The 14,160-nt window shown below is 38.9% G+C and overlaps 2 protein-coding genes across 2 annotated transcripts; both read right to left on the bottom strand.

Moving 5' to 3' along the window:
• Positions 1-268: 268 nt before the first annotated feature.
• Positions 269-4,709, bottom strand: LOC115629929 (casein kinase I). The gene is made up of 4 exons (XM_030526533.1): positions 4,462-4,709; positions 3,213-3,372; positions 2,365-3,139; positions 269-1,142 (listed from the first exon to the last, which is right to left on the bottom strand). The coding sequence occupies exons 2-4, from the start codon at positions 3,289-3,291 to the stop codon at positions 965-967; spliced, it is 1,032 nt and encodes a 343-aa protein (XP_030382393.1). The 5' UTR covers positions 3,292-3,372; positions 4,462-4,709; the 3' UTR covers positions 269-964.
• Positions 4,710-6,186: 1,477 nt separating this feature from the next.
• LOC115629925 (syntaxin-binding protein 5) lies at positions 6,187-11,114 on the bottom strand (the record flags this gene model as incomplete). Its single annotated transcript, XM_030526530.1, has 10 exons — positions 6,187-6,443; positions 6,520-6,644; positions 6,712-6,807; positions 6,900-6,986; positions 7,081-7,189; positions 7,269-7,604; positions 7,680-7,799; positions 8,514-8,636; positions 8,780-8,896; positions 10,257-11,114. Coding segments are annotated over 10 exons (2,228 nt in total), but the record flags the coding sequence as incomplete, so codon positions are not given.
• Positions 11,115-14,160: the final 3,046 nt, after the last annotated feature.

The raw sequence follows: 14,160 nt of genomic DNA, 5'->3' as shown, positions 1-14,160 counted from the left end.
TACTTTGCAGTTCGCCATTTCTTGTTATTATTTGTATTATTTCATAATTTGTATCTTCTTTCGCATTCGCTTTGCATTCATCGCGTGTTTACCTTTATTTTAGCTTTTATTTTATTGAGTTCTCTTTGTTTTTTTTTTTTTATCATATATATTATCATATAATGTTCTGTTGTTGTGTATTTGATTTTGTTTTTAAATCATTTTTTATTTTATTATCGATTTCTTGATTTCATTATTTGTTTAATTTTATATATATATATATATATAGGCTTGTATATATATATTTACGTGAAACATACATACATATATATGTATATACGCTGATAGATGTACATACATATGTATACATACATCTTTCTCTCTTTCTCTTCTGCTTTCTATTATAATATTCTCATCTCGTAATTTATTATGCTAAGTGTTTTGTTGTTGTTGTGGGCATGATGTTCAGTTGTGTGTGTGTGTGTGTGTGCGCGCGCGTGGGGGGTGTGTGTGTTTCGGGGGTGTTGTTGTTGTTTTTGAATGGTCTCGCATGTGTATCTGTGTTTTCATTCAGTGTTTCTTTTTCGTTTTTAATTTTTTCTTTAAGATATTTGCATTTGTTTGTTCTCTTATTTGTTTAGTATTGAGTTGAAATTAATATTGGATTGGGGAAAAAGAAACCCACTTTTTGTAACATTGAAGAAATGCGTCGATTTTTATTCCTTTTGGCAAAGGTTCGCTGATGGAGATGCGAACCTTTAGTTTTCTTTTTAGAGGGGGAGAGTCCCTCATTTCCAATTAGCCCAAGCATAAAAAAATGGATTTCTTTTACGTCCCACACCAATATTAAGAAACTTTCTATCTCCCGCCGCGATGTTTGTTGTTTTTGTTTTTTAATGTTTGTTGTTGCTGTTGTTATTGTATTTTTCGCTCCTCCTCTCAGCTTAAGCGGACGCCCGGAGAAGGGCGCACACAAAGCCCAACTTTAGTCAGTGACCAGAGGTTTGCCGTTCTGTTTCTCTTTCTCCTTATCGCGATCGTTGCGCGGCTCGAGCTGCTCCAAAAGTATAACTGGATTCGCCTGACCCTGATGGGTCTTTTGCTTAAGCATTGTCCAGTCGTAGATGTAATCGTATTGATGGTTCAGCGTTCTGAACAGTATGCTGCGAATATACGAGAGGGAAACAATTTATAAATGCGTGGGTTAATACAGTCCAGTCCTATGATTCTTCTCTTGCAACCTCAGAAATTAAAACACTTTCTTTAATGGGTGGTTAATGCAAGTCTATAGCTTAATCGGACAGTTTGATAATTTGTAGACAGACTTACATTTCTAGCTTATTAGAGAATAAATTATTTGGATTTGAAAAACGGTTGCGTTTTCCGTTTGAGAAGTTACTTATTGCATCTCATTTGAAGCTCGATAACTGAATAGTTTTCTGGGGATATGAAAACAACTACTCTTTTGGGTTTATCACAATACAATCGAATTCACAAACGGGCAACAGGCGTGTTTATTTGTATTCAACGATGTTTTTCTATGTAAGAATTTACGATACTTTGGACATTGGCTGAACACTAACTGTACGAGCTATCGAAGCTATACTCTGCATTACTTTTCAGAAAAATTTGTCGGAAAAATGTATTTTTCGACTTTAATGGTTTATATAGCGTTTAAATTGGAGTTGATTGGTCGTGAAAGGTCAAAAAGAGGTCGTGTATTATTTACTTAACGTGACGACTGCCCCAGCGATCGTGAAGCTAGTGAGAAGGTCACCATTCAAAACTTAATGAATGCAGAACAATTTGCAAAATAAATAGAGTATAGTTATAGCTAAAAAAAATATCGAGATCATATCAAATGAGCAACAATGGAATTTGCAAGGACACGAAGCATAAACAAGAATAGAAAGTTAGAAGAGTGGTGGAGCGGGACCCTATTCTGGGTAGAGGGTATAAAAAGTAATTATTTGTTCAAAAAGAAAACACACCTTCAAACCACTTGAAATATAATTTTGGTATAAAAGCAGCAAATGATTCCAGTCAATCAATGGCTACTTTTATGAAGAACCCAGAAGTTTTGCGTCCTAGTTTAAAAAGCGACATTAAGTCATTACCACACAGAGAGTACTATGCGTCGTAGGTTGTATTTGAATTGCAGTGTAATATTTAATAGGCTCGCTACACTTTCCGATCGAGAGCACATTTTCCCAAGTTGACATGGGCAAAAAGAATGATATTCTTAAATGCATTAAGGAATTTTCTCTCGAATATATTCAAAAAAAATCCCTCCTCCAATTTGTAAAAATTGAAGCTCTTCCACAAATTCAATTGAATCTAGGAGACTTTTCGGTGGGCATTGCTTATAGAGAATATCAGACTTACCGGAACAATTGACGTAGGTACATATAGTCCGGCTGTTCCTCGAAACGCAAACTACGACAATAGTTCAAGTACATGGAGAACTCGGCCGGTGAGCCCTTGCACAGCACCTCGATGGGTGTGGACATCTTCTTCTCGGAGATTTTTTCATATTTCTGCTGTTTAGTGTTGGCCTTCATACCCTGCCAGGGCAGAACACCGCGATTGAAGTACATCATCACATAGCCGAGGGATTCCATGTCATCGCGACGCGACTGCTCGATGCCCAGATGGGCGTTGATCGATGCATAGCGGGCCGTACCCGTCAAGTTTTTGTCCTCACGATACAAAATGTGAAGGCGCGAGAGTGGATCACGATACTTCTTGGCCAGGCCAAAATCGATCAAGAAGAGCTTGTTGCAATGGCGGCCGATGCCCATGAGAAAGTTATCGGGCTTGATATCACGATGAATGAAGCATTTTAGATGTATGTACTCCAGGCGGCTAATCATCTGATCGACCAGCATTAGCACCGTCTTGATAGTGAAGTGACGCGTGCAGAAATTGAAGAGATCCTCTAAAGAGGGACCCAATAAGTCCATAACTAACGTATTGAAGTTTTTCTCCTTGCCATGATGGCGTATGCGTGGAAATCCAACGCCACCGCTCAGGATACGATACAATTTAGCTTCGTACAATAGCTGGGGATGGCGTGCATTGGCACTTTCCATCTTAATGGCAACCTCCTCGCCATTCTGAATGCTTATTCCCAAGTAAATGTCGCCGAACGAGCCGCTACCTGCAATAAAAGATATTTGTGTGGGTGCTCCAAAAACCTAAGTACATACATAATTCGCTCGAGTCATACTTACCGATCTTGCGAATGACTCGATATTTGCCACCGACAAGTATTTCGGACCGATTGTCCTTCATCAGCCGCATCTTTTCCATGGTGGCTGATATGATGGACCTGTATGGGCGCCGTCTGTGTGCAGATGGTTGTTTCAATAAACGTGAGAGCTCCGCAAGAGACTGCAAAAGATTTATTTGCTTAATTGTGTCAGTGAAAATATATTTAAATTGAGTGCTCAGTCGAGTGTTTGAGTTTTCAGTGAAGGGATGCTGGCTGGATGGCTCGCTATTTGGCGCCTAATTCAATAACCAAGCCAATGCTAAAGCTTGAATCGAACACTTTCTTTTTAGGCCATAGCTCGCGCTTGTGACGTCGTCGCCACTGTTGTTGTCGCGACTACAACGGCTACGTCGTTGTTATCTGCATTGTTTTGTTATTTTCTCTTTCACACTTTTTTCTACTTTGCTGCCAAATCCAAGGCGCAATACTTTTACATTTATGCTTTATTTGTGGCTTATTTGTGATGGTGATGGTGGTGGCTCCAAAATGAACCCTTGCGCCCATACATCTATGATGGTTTTTTTTTAAAGCGAATTTAGAAGCTTTGAATCGATATTCCCAATACTGCGCCGCATTTTCTCGTGGTAGCAAATGCTGCAGCAGCATATGATCCAAAAAGCAACAACAACAACAAATGCAGTATCGGGTGCCACTTGGCCAGTGGCATAAACACGAAACGTCGCAGTCGCCAATATATCTATGTGTGCATGTGTGTATGTAATTTGTATATTGTTGTATGTAGATTTCTTTTGGTTTTTATAAACACAGACAGATAAACAAAACCATGGAGGCGACTACGAGACGGCAGTCACGACAACGACGACGACAGGTAGTACCTACTCGCTTCTTTTTACCCCGTTGGAATGCATATTACATACACTGTGACGCACATACATATCTACATATGTATGTATGTACATACAGACACACAACACCAACCAGCCAGCACTAGCACTTGGGCATCGATACACATGTACATGTACACAGACACAACACACACACACATACATACACAAATACAGTAGCAACAACACGCACACAATAGCATGCACAGAGTCTTTACTTGCTGACTGCACCTTACATGTTGTTTTTACACAAAAGAAAATGCATATTTTGTACACTTTGAATATTTGAAAAACACACAGAAATCACATATTATTGTGCAGGCAAGATGCACATTATTTGTCGATACTGCGCGCAAATCTTACCACAAACGAGTGAAACTGTTGAAATTGCTGTGTTGGGTGTTTCTCAAGGTTGGCTCTTCACTAAGTAGGGGAAAAAAAATCGTAGCAAATCTTTGTCTGTGGCAGCAAGAGTGCTCGTTATTGCACGTGAACCGATAGCGGCAATGTTTTAATTTTGCACTTCGTTTGCGCACGAGAACAAAATGGGAAATATATGTACAAAACCTCAACAATTGTATGTAAATTAAATGATAAAAATGGTCTCCAGCCAGCTTGTGTAGCCAGATGTGCGATAGGCCGGCCTATCGATATCGATTTTGTCAACAGTGGCGAGCAGTGCTGTGTATATGTACATACATCGCCAGAGCTGAGCGCCAGTTACTAACACTGCTCAGTCAGTTACATGTTTTTAATACACAATGCAGACTTGCCCCACCAAGTGGTTAGTCAAGCTTTAGTGGTATTCCTGCAAGCTTTTTAGATTTAGAACGAAATCAACACAGAAGCTGATTCAAATTTAATTATTTGATATTTAACAAAATGAATTCGATTCTGACCTAGTTGCATTTAACAAGCAAAGCATTTAACCGATACAGATGTATCCTTCGGAAGTCGAAGCAAGTCAAATTACTAAAAAATTATCTTAAATTAGAAAGTTATAGTTAATAATAACAATATACATATCTATATACATATGTATGTACATACACATGTACATATGTCTGTACTTCCAATATGGCGGCGTCTCATATTGGTCGCTGGACTTTGCTTTCATTTAAACGCAATAGTAATAGAACATAAAACATGTTAATAGAGGGCAATAAAAATAACTTGCCTTTTAATACAAATTTTCAGCAAATTTGTCTCGTTTTGTAGAGCATCCTTCTTGTGGCTCGTTAAGCTCAAATTTATATCACCACTATCACAATTCCCTCAAATCTCAAATATTCTAAAGGGTTACGATCTCATGGATACACAATAAGAGTTTTTGGCCTTGGCCTGAAAACGTCTTTGAAGGCGCCAAGATTCCACACATACATGTGTATGTATGTATAAGTACGTTTACCACAAGAAGACGTGTTTCAATACATAGCTGGCACGACATCCTTTCCAGCCGGAAGATCAAATGAAATTAAAGAGTTCCGCTCTCACAACTGCTAAGTATGGCGGAAGATTAAACCGCGTTGTGATTATCCTTTCCCACCAACACAGCGATTCAATTATACTTAAAGCTCTCAGAACGGCTAGATGTGAAGTTTCTAAGCGCCTAGACTCCACATATACGATTACTATAAAATTAAAACGAATGCGATTTTAAATTTTTTCTGCTTCCGTTTAAATGTTTGTGGGCCTTTCCAACAAAGGCAGCAAGTAATTTAAGCTTAAAGCTCGCAAAATGGCTATGGCGGTGCTCTCGTTGTCCTCATTTCCCTTTCAGCCTGTAATGGAGTAGATCGCCCCGATATCATCTTGCACATTTGGCAAAGTTTTGTTCTTGTAATTTCGTTCACATCATTAGTCCTCAGCCGTTATCTTACCAAGTTGTTCGCCACCGGACGGTTTAAGGTCAAACAGAGCCCCTCTTGACTTACAATAGACAAGGTTTTGTGTGATTTTAGTATAACACGTAATGTTTTAAGTATAAACAGAAATTAAATAAGTGTACTTTACTCGTAATGTAGTAGAAAGTGTTATAAAAGCAATATTACAATAACTGTGGTAGAATTGGCTCCTAAAATAGATATTTTACAACTGATACCACTTTTTGTCTTTATATTTAAGCATTAATTGATGCGCTGTGCCGCTGAAATCTTGAGCTGTATTGGCCATACGCTCGGCGCGCTCCTCCAACAAATTGAGCTTATCGCCACGCTCCATGGCCAACTGATGCGCACGGCTAATTTCCGATGCGGCTGTGGAAGCACGTGTACCAAGCTGCTCCAAAGTGGGACCGGGTATGTGCCGTGCAACGGAACGATTTGCCTTCCCACTCTGTTCACCAACTGCGAAGGAAAACGAAGAATAAATAGATCAACATCTACATATATAGTATGTATGTATCATTTATTGAGGACTTACACAGCTCTTCGCGATCCAAAAGCTTGGTGCCGCCGCCAAATAGACCCTTAAAGAAACTCTCCTTCGGCTGTTCGGGCATTTCCTGTGCCGTATATAGTTCACCCATCATCTCCAAAATAAATTGACTGTGTGTTTTGAAATATTTTAGTATTGATTGATTGAGTGTTCGATTCGATTCGATTGAAAACTCACCAAAATTCCGATGATATCGTGAATTTTTGAATTTCGGTGGGCGATGCCATGTACAATCCATGACCTTTATGACTAAAGCAAAATATTTTTGATATTCTGTGGGGGGAGAGATGGGTAGTGAGATGAAAAAAGTATATATTAATTGATAATTGAAGATCCAAAGAGTCGCTGATCTGATCTTCACATACTGAGTTGTATCTTCATGAACAATGATCTGTTGACCCCATATCGAAAGCATTGGATCCACAATTCCCTGTTTACATTTTGTTTGAAAACTTTTGGGAGATGAATGCAAAGAGAAGGGAATACAAAGGGAAAAACCAAGCATATTGATTTACATTGATCTGGTTGCTAATTAGCTTTGCTCACCTTAAGTCCATAAGCGGTAAGAAATCAGTATCCAATAACAGTTTTAGACTAGGAAGACTATGTACCATTAGATGGCCATTCGAAAGATAGGTTGCTAAGCAAGAGCCATCTGTGGATTGTACGGTAAAAAAAAATGCGGAATCGTCTTTAGTCCTTCGAACACAACAACAACAACAAGGGACACTTACCTTTCATCGTGATAGTTTCTGCCTTGACTGCAAAATCCATTTCCGATAATTGTATGCGATTAATGCAGCACTGATTTGCCACATCGAAGACTTTTGTTTGCTTTTCGCTAGCGATTACGATATATTGTCGATCGGTGAGTGTTTCCAGGCCGGTGCTTACGCTGCCGCTGATGCCGCTGCTGCTGGCGCTGCTGCTGCTCATGTTGGCGCTGCCGCTGGCGCCGCCCACCCCCGGAACACTTCCAGCACCGCCAGCAACCGAAGTATTTGATATTGTATTGGCAGTTGTTGGTGTGAATGTGGGGCTGGTGCGGCTGCTGCTCTTTGTGGGTGTGCCTGCACAGGTAAGGGATTTCAAAAGAGAACACATTAGAATCAACTTTTGATACGATCTATTGCCGAATAAATTACGATCTTTCTTGTCCTTGTTCTCATCACGCCAGGGCTCAAATGTATAGGGTATAAGGGAACCGTATGAGTCTAAAAAAGACATGGAAGTTATGGAACCTTTGAGTCGTACAACGGGGCCACCTGGAAAACAGAAAGAATTATGTATAAAAAATATATAAAATAATTAGCTATTTAAATGGTCTTATATAAACGAAGTTGAATGAGAAAGAACGTAAGAGGAAAAATAATATTAGGCATAAGTATATAGGTATTTAGTAATTCGTCTAAAGAACGCCCTGACTAAAAGAAGAGGTAAGCTTCAAGGACGCAACTAAAGAAAGCATGAGCAACCAATTTTCACGTAGGGATATGAATCAGTTTTAGAGAATATATACAAATTAATGGATAACCATTTACTATAAACCGAAAAACTCCTAAATACCGATATATAGGAAAAGTAAAACAAAAACACATTATTGTGGACAAATACAACTTGTTTTTAAATACTACATCATAATTTAATTAATTATTTGATTCTAAAATGTTCTTTTTTTTTACTGTATTGTCAGTTCACAAAGCAGCGCACATGCCGAATAAAATTTAGGGAAACTCGACCCAAAAGGGGGGTACAATCAGGGTCAAATTACTTATTAAAACAGACAAAAAAGCGCTTTGTCACAACTAACTGAGGGGCAGGTGGGTCTTTTATCACGGACTATAAGGAAGCTAACAAAAAATGGGAGAGAAACTATTTGGTAACACGGGATTGGGCTTTTCTCTCCAACTCGACTTCTCACAATTACATATTAGTTACTAGAAAGGGGAAGCTGTTTACAAATTGTTTATCAAACTTACCATTTATTGTAATTAAAACGGGCTGAGATTTGCGCACATCGCGCTCCGGCATTGTGATGAACAATGTCAAAATTGAACCGAAACTAGTTCCAATCCACAAAGTAGGAACGAGTGTCAAAATATCTGTAAGATGGAAGAATACCAAAAGAAAGGGAAGAGTGTATGTGTGTGTGTGAGTGTGTGGATGGGTGGGTGGGTGTTTATTTGTTTTACACATACTATAGGGTGAGGAGAGAAAATTGTTTTTTGTTGTTGTGATCACCTACCATTGCGTTTTGCATAACTCTCAATAAAAGCTAAACAGGTAACAGATTCAGAGGAAGACATATCAATGCTGGACATTGAAGACGATCTGGATCTCGAGAATGTGCCATCTAATTTGTCTGGAAGAATTGTGTATTGTTTAAGAGAGAGTGAAAATTAATATGTTTCATCATAAAGCACACAGGAGGGGAATTTGTGAAATTTAAAGAGATAGAAAGATAGATACAGATAGGTAGAAGTAGGCGAGCGAGAGAGCGAGAGCAAGAAAGTGAGGAAGATAAATAGAGAGTAGAGATGTAGATAGAGAGAGAGAGTAAAAGCGGCGGGCGTTTGTAGGCAATCAAATTTTTGCATTTGCTGCACTTTTTTGTTCACTATTCTTAGGCTGCTAGCTAGGCTGCTATTTGCTGTTGTTCTTGTGATTGTACTTGTAGTTGTAGTAGTAGTTGTTGCTGTTGTATTTGTTGTTAGCTGTGTGGATGCATGGTTTGCATGTGTGAGTGTGAAAAGACTAGCCGTTCATTTGCTTTCTTTTTGCCTACGCGACATGCAGTAACTGTATTTACTCTTTTTTAGCTTTTGTGTTTTTTTTTAAGTGGAGGGAAAAGTGTGACGTTGTGTTGATGGGTGTTGGCGGTGATGGTGGAGGAGAAAAAAGGAGTTGGGAGTACAGTCGTCAAGCGGCAGGCGTCGGCTAAGGAATAGACGTTGCGCGTGAGTGTGTGTGTGTGTGTGATGCTACTGTGTGTGTGTTTTTTATGTGTGTGTTTGCGTGTGTATGTGAACTATGCAAACACTTTGTTCAATGCAATAAAATTGTTGCTACTAATTGCAGTTGTATTTTTGTTTAGTTTTCTTGTTCATTTTCATTATTTTCTTTGCGTCTTGCTTGCTAATTAAAAGCGTGCAAATTACCGAGAGATAGAGAGAGAGCGAGCGAGCGAGAGAGGTTATTATAGAGAGAGTTACAGTTAGAATTAGTTAGAAAGTTACAGAGAGATATATAGAGACATAGAGCAAGTGAGATAGAGATAGAGAGAGAGAGAGAGAGAGAGAGAAGGGAGCGAACGAGCGAGCGAGCGTGGTGGAGCAAGGCAATCCTAAATTGGCAACTCTAATTTGACATTTGCACTGCACACTGCCGCCCTCAACCCAAGCCGCCCCGCCCCGCGACCCCACCAACAAAATATATATATATTTATATATATATATATATGCCTGTCAATAAAAAACCGCAAGCAACGTGCAAGGTGTTATTTCCTTAATTGTATGTGTGTGTATGTGTGTATATATGTATGTGTGTGTGTGTGTATGTGTGAGAGAGAGAGAGTGGTGAGTTTTTTGCATTTGCTTTGAAACATTGCTTTGTGCATTGCTGATATTGCTGATATTGCAGATATTGCATTTGTTGCTGTTGTTGTTGTTTTAGTTGTTGCTGTATCTGTTGTAGTAGCTGTTGTTGCTTTGCTGTGCTCCCACCTTGTGATTTGGACTTTTTTATGGACTCGTACGATGTCACTGACTGCTGTTGCTGTATAACGGATGCTTGATGCTGATATTGATGCTGATGTTGATGCGCACCTGCAGCAACGGACGCCGCTGTGGCACCTCCATCACCTCCACCACCAGCTGCTGCCGCCTCAGCATATTGGCAGCTGCTGCTGGCATTGTCAAATGATTGATATTGATACTGATATTGATGAGGCATTGCCGCTGCCGCCGCTGCTGCTGCTGCTACTGACGACTGTAGCTGCGGTTGTAGCTGCTGCTGATCACCTGCGCCTTGCTTTGTTTGCTTTCCCTTGGCACTACCACCAATACTAATACCACCAACACCAACAACACTACCAATGCTGCCACCCGCACCTGCATCTTCCGCACCGTACACCATCGAAGATGATGGTCCGGCCTCGCTAGAACCAGACGCTTGCAATTGCTGCTGCTGCTGCTGTTGTTGCTGTTGCTGCTGCTGCTGCTGTTGCTGCTGCTGTAACTGTTGTTGTTGCTGCTGCTGCTGCTGCTGTTGCTGCTGTTGGGAATTGCCAGACTTGCTGCCGGCTGATGCTGCTGCTGTTGCTGATGCTGCTGCTGCTGATGTGGCGGCAACGGCAGCATTTGCATTCGCATTCGCATTGCTGGCTGCTCCGCCATTGAGCTGAGAGATTAATTGGAAATAAACAATAATAATGGAGAGGAGAGATACACAAGAGATAAATGAACCAAATGACACAAAAAATGACAAACTTTTTGTGGTTGTTGTTGTTGTTGTTGTGGTACTTTTGTTGTTGTACTTGTGGTTATTGGTGGTGGCAGTTCTTGTTATACATAATTGTTGTTGTAGTTATTGTTGTTACTAGTTGCTGTTGTAAACATCTAGGCTAGGAACACAATTGGTGTGTATGTGTGTGTGTGTGTGCGCGTGTGTGTGTGAGTGTGAGTATAGGTGTGTGTGTGTGGTGGTGGCTGTGCTTGGCTGCGTTCGTGTGTGTGTGTATGTGTTGCGCAACATAAAAAATAGCATAGCATACATTTTGGGGCGAACGAAACTGAGGCAACAGAATGTCTATGAACCAACACAAAACGGTTTGCTTTTGCAAATGTGTGTGCGTGTCGGTGTCCTTTAATGCACAAAGATGTATTTATGTGTGTGTGTATGTGTGTTTGTGTGTGCACGTGTTTCTGTGTGACATACACAATCTTTTGCTTGCTATGCGCTTCACATCCTCCGCTTCATTTTCATTTCAATGACAAACACAAAAAAGTGACTTAATTGTTTGGTGTGTATGCGTGTGTGTGTGTGCATGTGAGGGTGTGTATGTGTGCGTGTGTGATTAAGCTTAGTGCAAATGGCCAAAGAGTTGTTGGTAAGGCAACAATTTTGGTTGATTTTTTTTTTCGTTTACAACACATAAAGCGAAATGTTTAAAGAGCTTTTTAAGTTAATTGGATTTTTTTTTTGTGTGAGAAATTTCTGAGCATACGAGTATATATGTATGTATTATGTATGTAGAATAATTAGAATAAGAATAAGCACAGTAGTAGTTTATAGGGAGTATTTTGACGAACATATAAGTATAAAACGTGTAAAATATTTAATTAGACGGCAGGATTTTTTTTTTTTTTTATGTTTGATAATATGAAAGAAAAAAATGAAACATTTAGAAATATATGTATGTACGAGTACGTAATATATTTTAATATATGTATGTATATCTTAATATAGAATGGTTTTTGCTTTGAAATTGAATTGAATATATATGTAGTTGTCGAGCTTAGAGAGCATTATAATTATGCATAAATTGCTGTAGGTTCGTCTTATGTACAGTGAGCTCACGCTACCAATGAAAGCGCAGCAATAACTTAACGAAAAGTAGAAACTAGCGAAGCAAACAAAGCAACGATTAACGTTTAAAATTTGTAGCTTGAATTGTGGGTAGGTGTATGTATGCGTGTGTGAGTGTTAATAGCGTTAAAGCTTTGCACTTTGAAAGAACGAACACAATTATATAAATAAAATATTAATGTAACAAAGCTGAATAAAAGCATTTAACAACTTATGAATTATTGATTATTTCCACCCATTGCCAGACGATAGTACACAGCATCAACAACGATAGCTGCACTCATCAATCAAGCCCACAGACATTTCTCAAAACGGGCGGGCCACATAACCATATCGTAATTAGGGTGCGCATCAACATCAACGACGATCTTGAACGAATAGAAATTAAAAGAGCGGCACAATTCAACAAACGATCGATCAACTGTTTGTCATCTTAGATAATTGCCAGCTAAGACGTGATTTGTCAACTAAACGAATCATTATAGAACGACTAATTGCCTGCCAAAACAAAGACTAAAGACTGATCTTAAATAAGTTACTCTGACAGGTCAGAGTGATTGGTCGTTGATTAATAGACAGCTTAAGTGATGGCTTGCTGATATCTGAGGCTTAACGAGTACAATTATTCGTATTTAATTATTGATCTCAAATAGGTTGCTGATTGACCGGCATTTGATAAAAGGCAGTTCAATGATAATGATCTGATTTGATTGCTAGGCCTGAACAAGTTTAAACAATTAATTGCTTGCCGATCTTAAATAAGTCCCTATTAAATAAGAATAATGTTAATGAACTGAGCGTTAAAGTCACTGTTAATATGCATTCAGAGTCATAATCGTAATAGATTTATAATTTTTATTACCTAAGCCTGTCAAACAGCATAGCACCTGGCCTTATCGTTAAGGATTAGCCTAAATACAGTGATAACCTCCTTAAAATAACAAGTCTACTTTAAAGAGCTGTTAGCTTGAAGTTATTCAAACGAGCTTACATCTTACTTGATTCAAAACATGCAAAAAAGTAAGCGATGATTTATAACAAATTTATCATCTCAAATGATCGTCCATCGGTAAAAACTGAGACTGGTCTTTGCAAAGTGATTGATCTACAAAGAGTTCATGAACCCAGTTGGCAACTGATCTGATGATCAACAAACAGCTGGTTATCGTTTAACCTGACCGCTCAATACAATTCTGCGAATAAAAAAACGGCTTCCCATACAGCCACCAGTCACCAGGTTCCCAGGAAGTCACAGCATATTGTCTTCATCTATATTGACTTGCTTTGGCCCCCTTTAGATACGATTTGATTTCACTTTAAACTAGAGTCACATTAAGTTTAGTACGTATTTAGTGTTGTTGTTGTGGTTTTCGAGGCGTAGTGTGTTGTGTGTTTATAAAGTTAATTTTTTGTAGAGCTTAGACAATGGCAAATGCTACAAACAGGTGGTGACGTACAACAATCAATGCAATTTTATCAGTTCATTTAATAATATTATTTTTGCACAGTGCACAACACACAATCTTTAGAGTAGAGTGGAGTGGAGACGAGTATATAATATACGAGTATATGGGTATATCGGTATATGATTATATATATGGGTGGTTGGTTGTTTTGGTTTGGTTAGGTTAGTTTTGGATTATTGTGAATGTTTTCTATGAGAGACTTGCAGCATTAACAACGGTACCATTATCACTAGAATATGTAAGTAGAGACATATACATACATACATGTACATACGTGTATTTATATATATTTAGTTATGTACATAAAACGCAGAATTCAGCTTATATTTAAGATATCGTGTATCGAATTGCGACACCCTATTTTCTCAATTTGCTTGACGTGGGGTCTGGAGGTTTTATTTTTTTTTTTGGGTGGGGGGTTTGTTCTCTATTTATATTCTATATACATATACAGATATGTTATAGGCGTTTGTGTTTATGTGCTTGTGTGCGTGTGCAGATGTGTGTGGGTGTGTTGTTTTTGTTGTTAAATGAATTACCAAAGAACTTCCATACAATCACATAAAGGCAGTTG

The sequence above is a fragment of the Scaptodrosophila lebanonensis genome, unplaced genomic scaffold (assembly GCF_003285725.1).
Source record: "Scaptodrosophila lebanonensis strain 11010-0011.00,11010-0021.00 unplaced genomic scaffold, SlebRS2 tig00000171-arrow-arrow-pilon, whole genome shotgun sequence".
NCBI lineage: Eukaryota > Metazoa > Arthropoda > Insecta > Diptera > Drosophilidae > Scaptodrosophila > Scaptodrosophila lebanonensis.
The sequence above is the reverse complement of the archived record's forward strand: the minus strand, read 5'-3'. Positions and strand labels throughout refer to the sequence as shown.

What these genes read in the sequence shown, in the direction of transcription:
- LOC115629929 (XM_030526533.1), bottom strand. Translation starts at nt 3,291, where the DNA reads ATGGAAAAGATGCGGCTGATGAAGGACAATCGGTCCGAAATACTTGTC. An exon ending in TCGAGTCATTCGCAAGATCG is followed by an intron (nt 3,140 to 3,212) that starts GTAAGTATGACT and finishes CTTTTATTGCAG; the next exon opens with GTAGCGGCTCGTTCGGCGAC. An exon ending in TACCTACGTCAATTGTTCCG is followed by an intron (nt 1,143 to 2,364) that starts GTAAGTCTGATA and finishes GTATATTCGCAG; the next exon opens with CATACTGTTCAGAACGCTGA.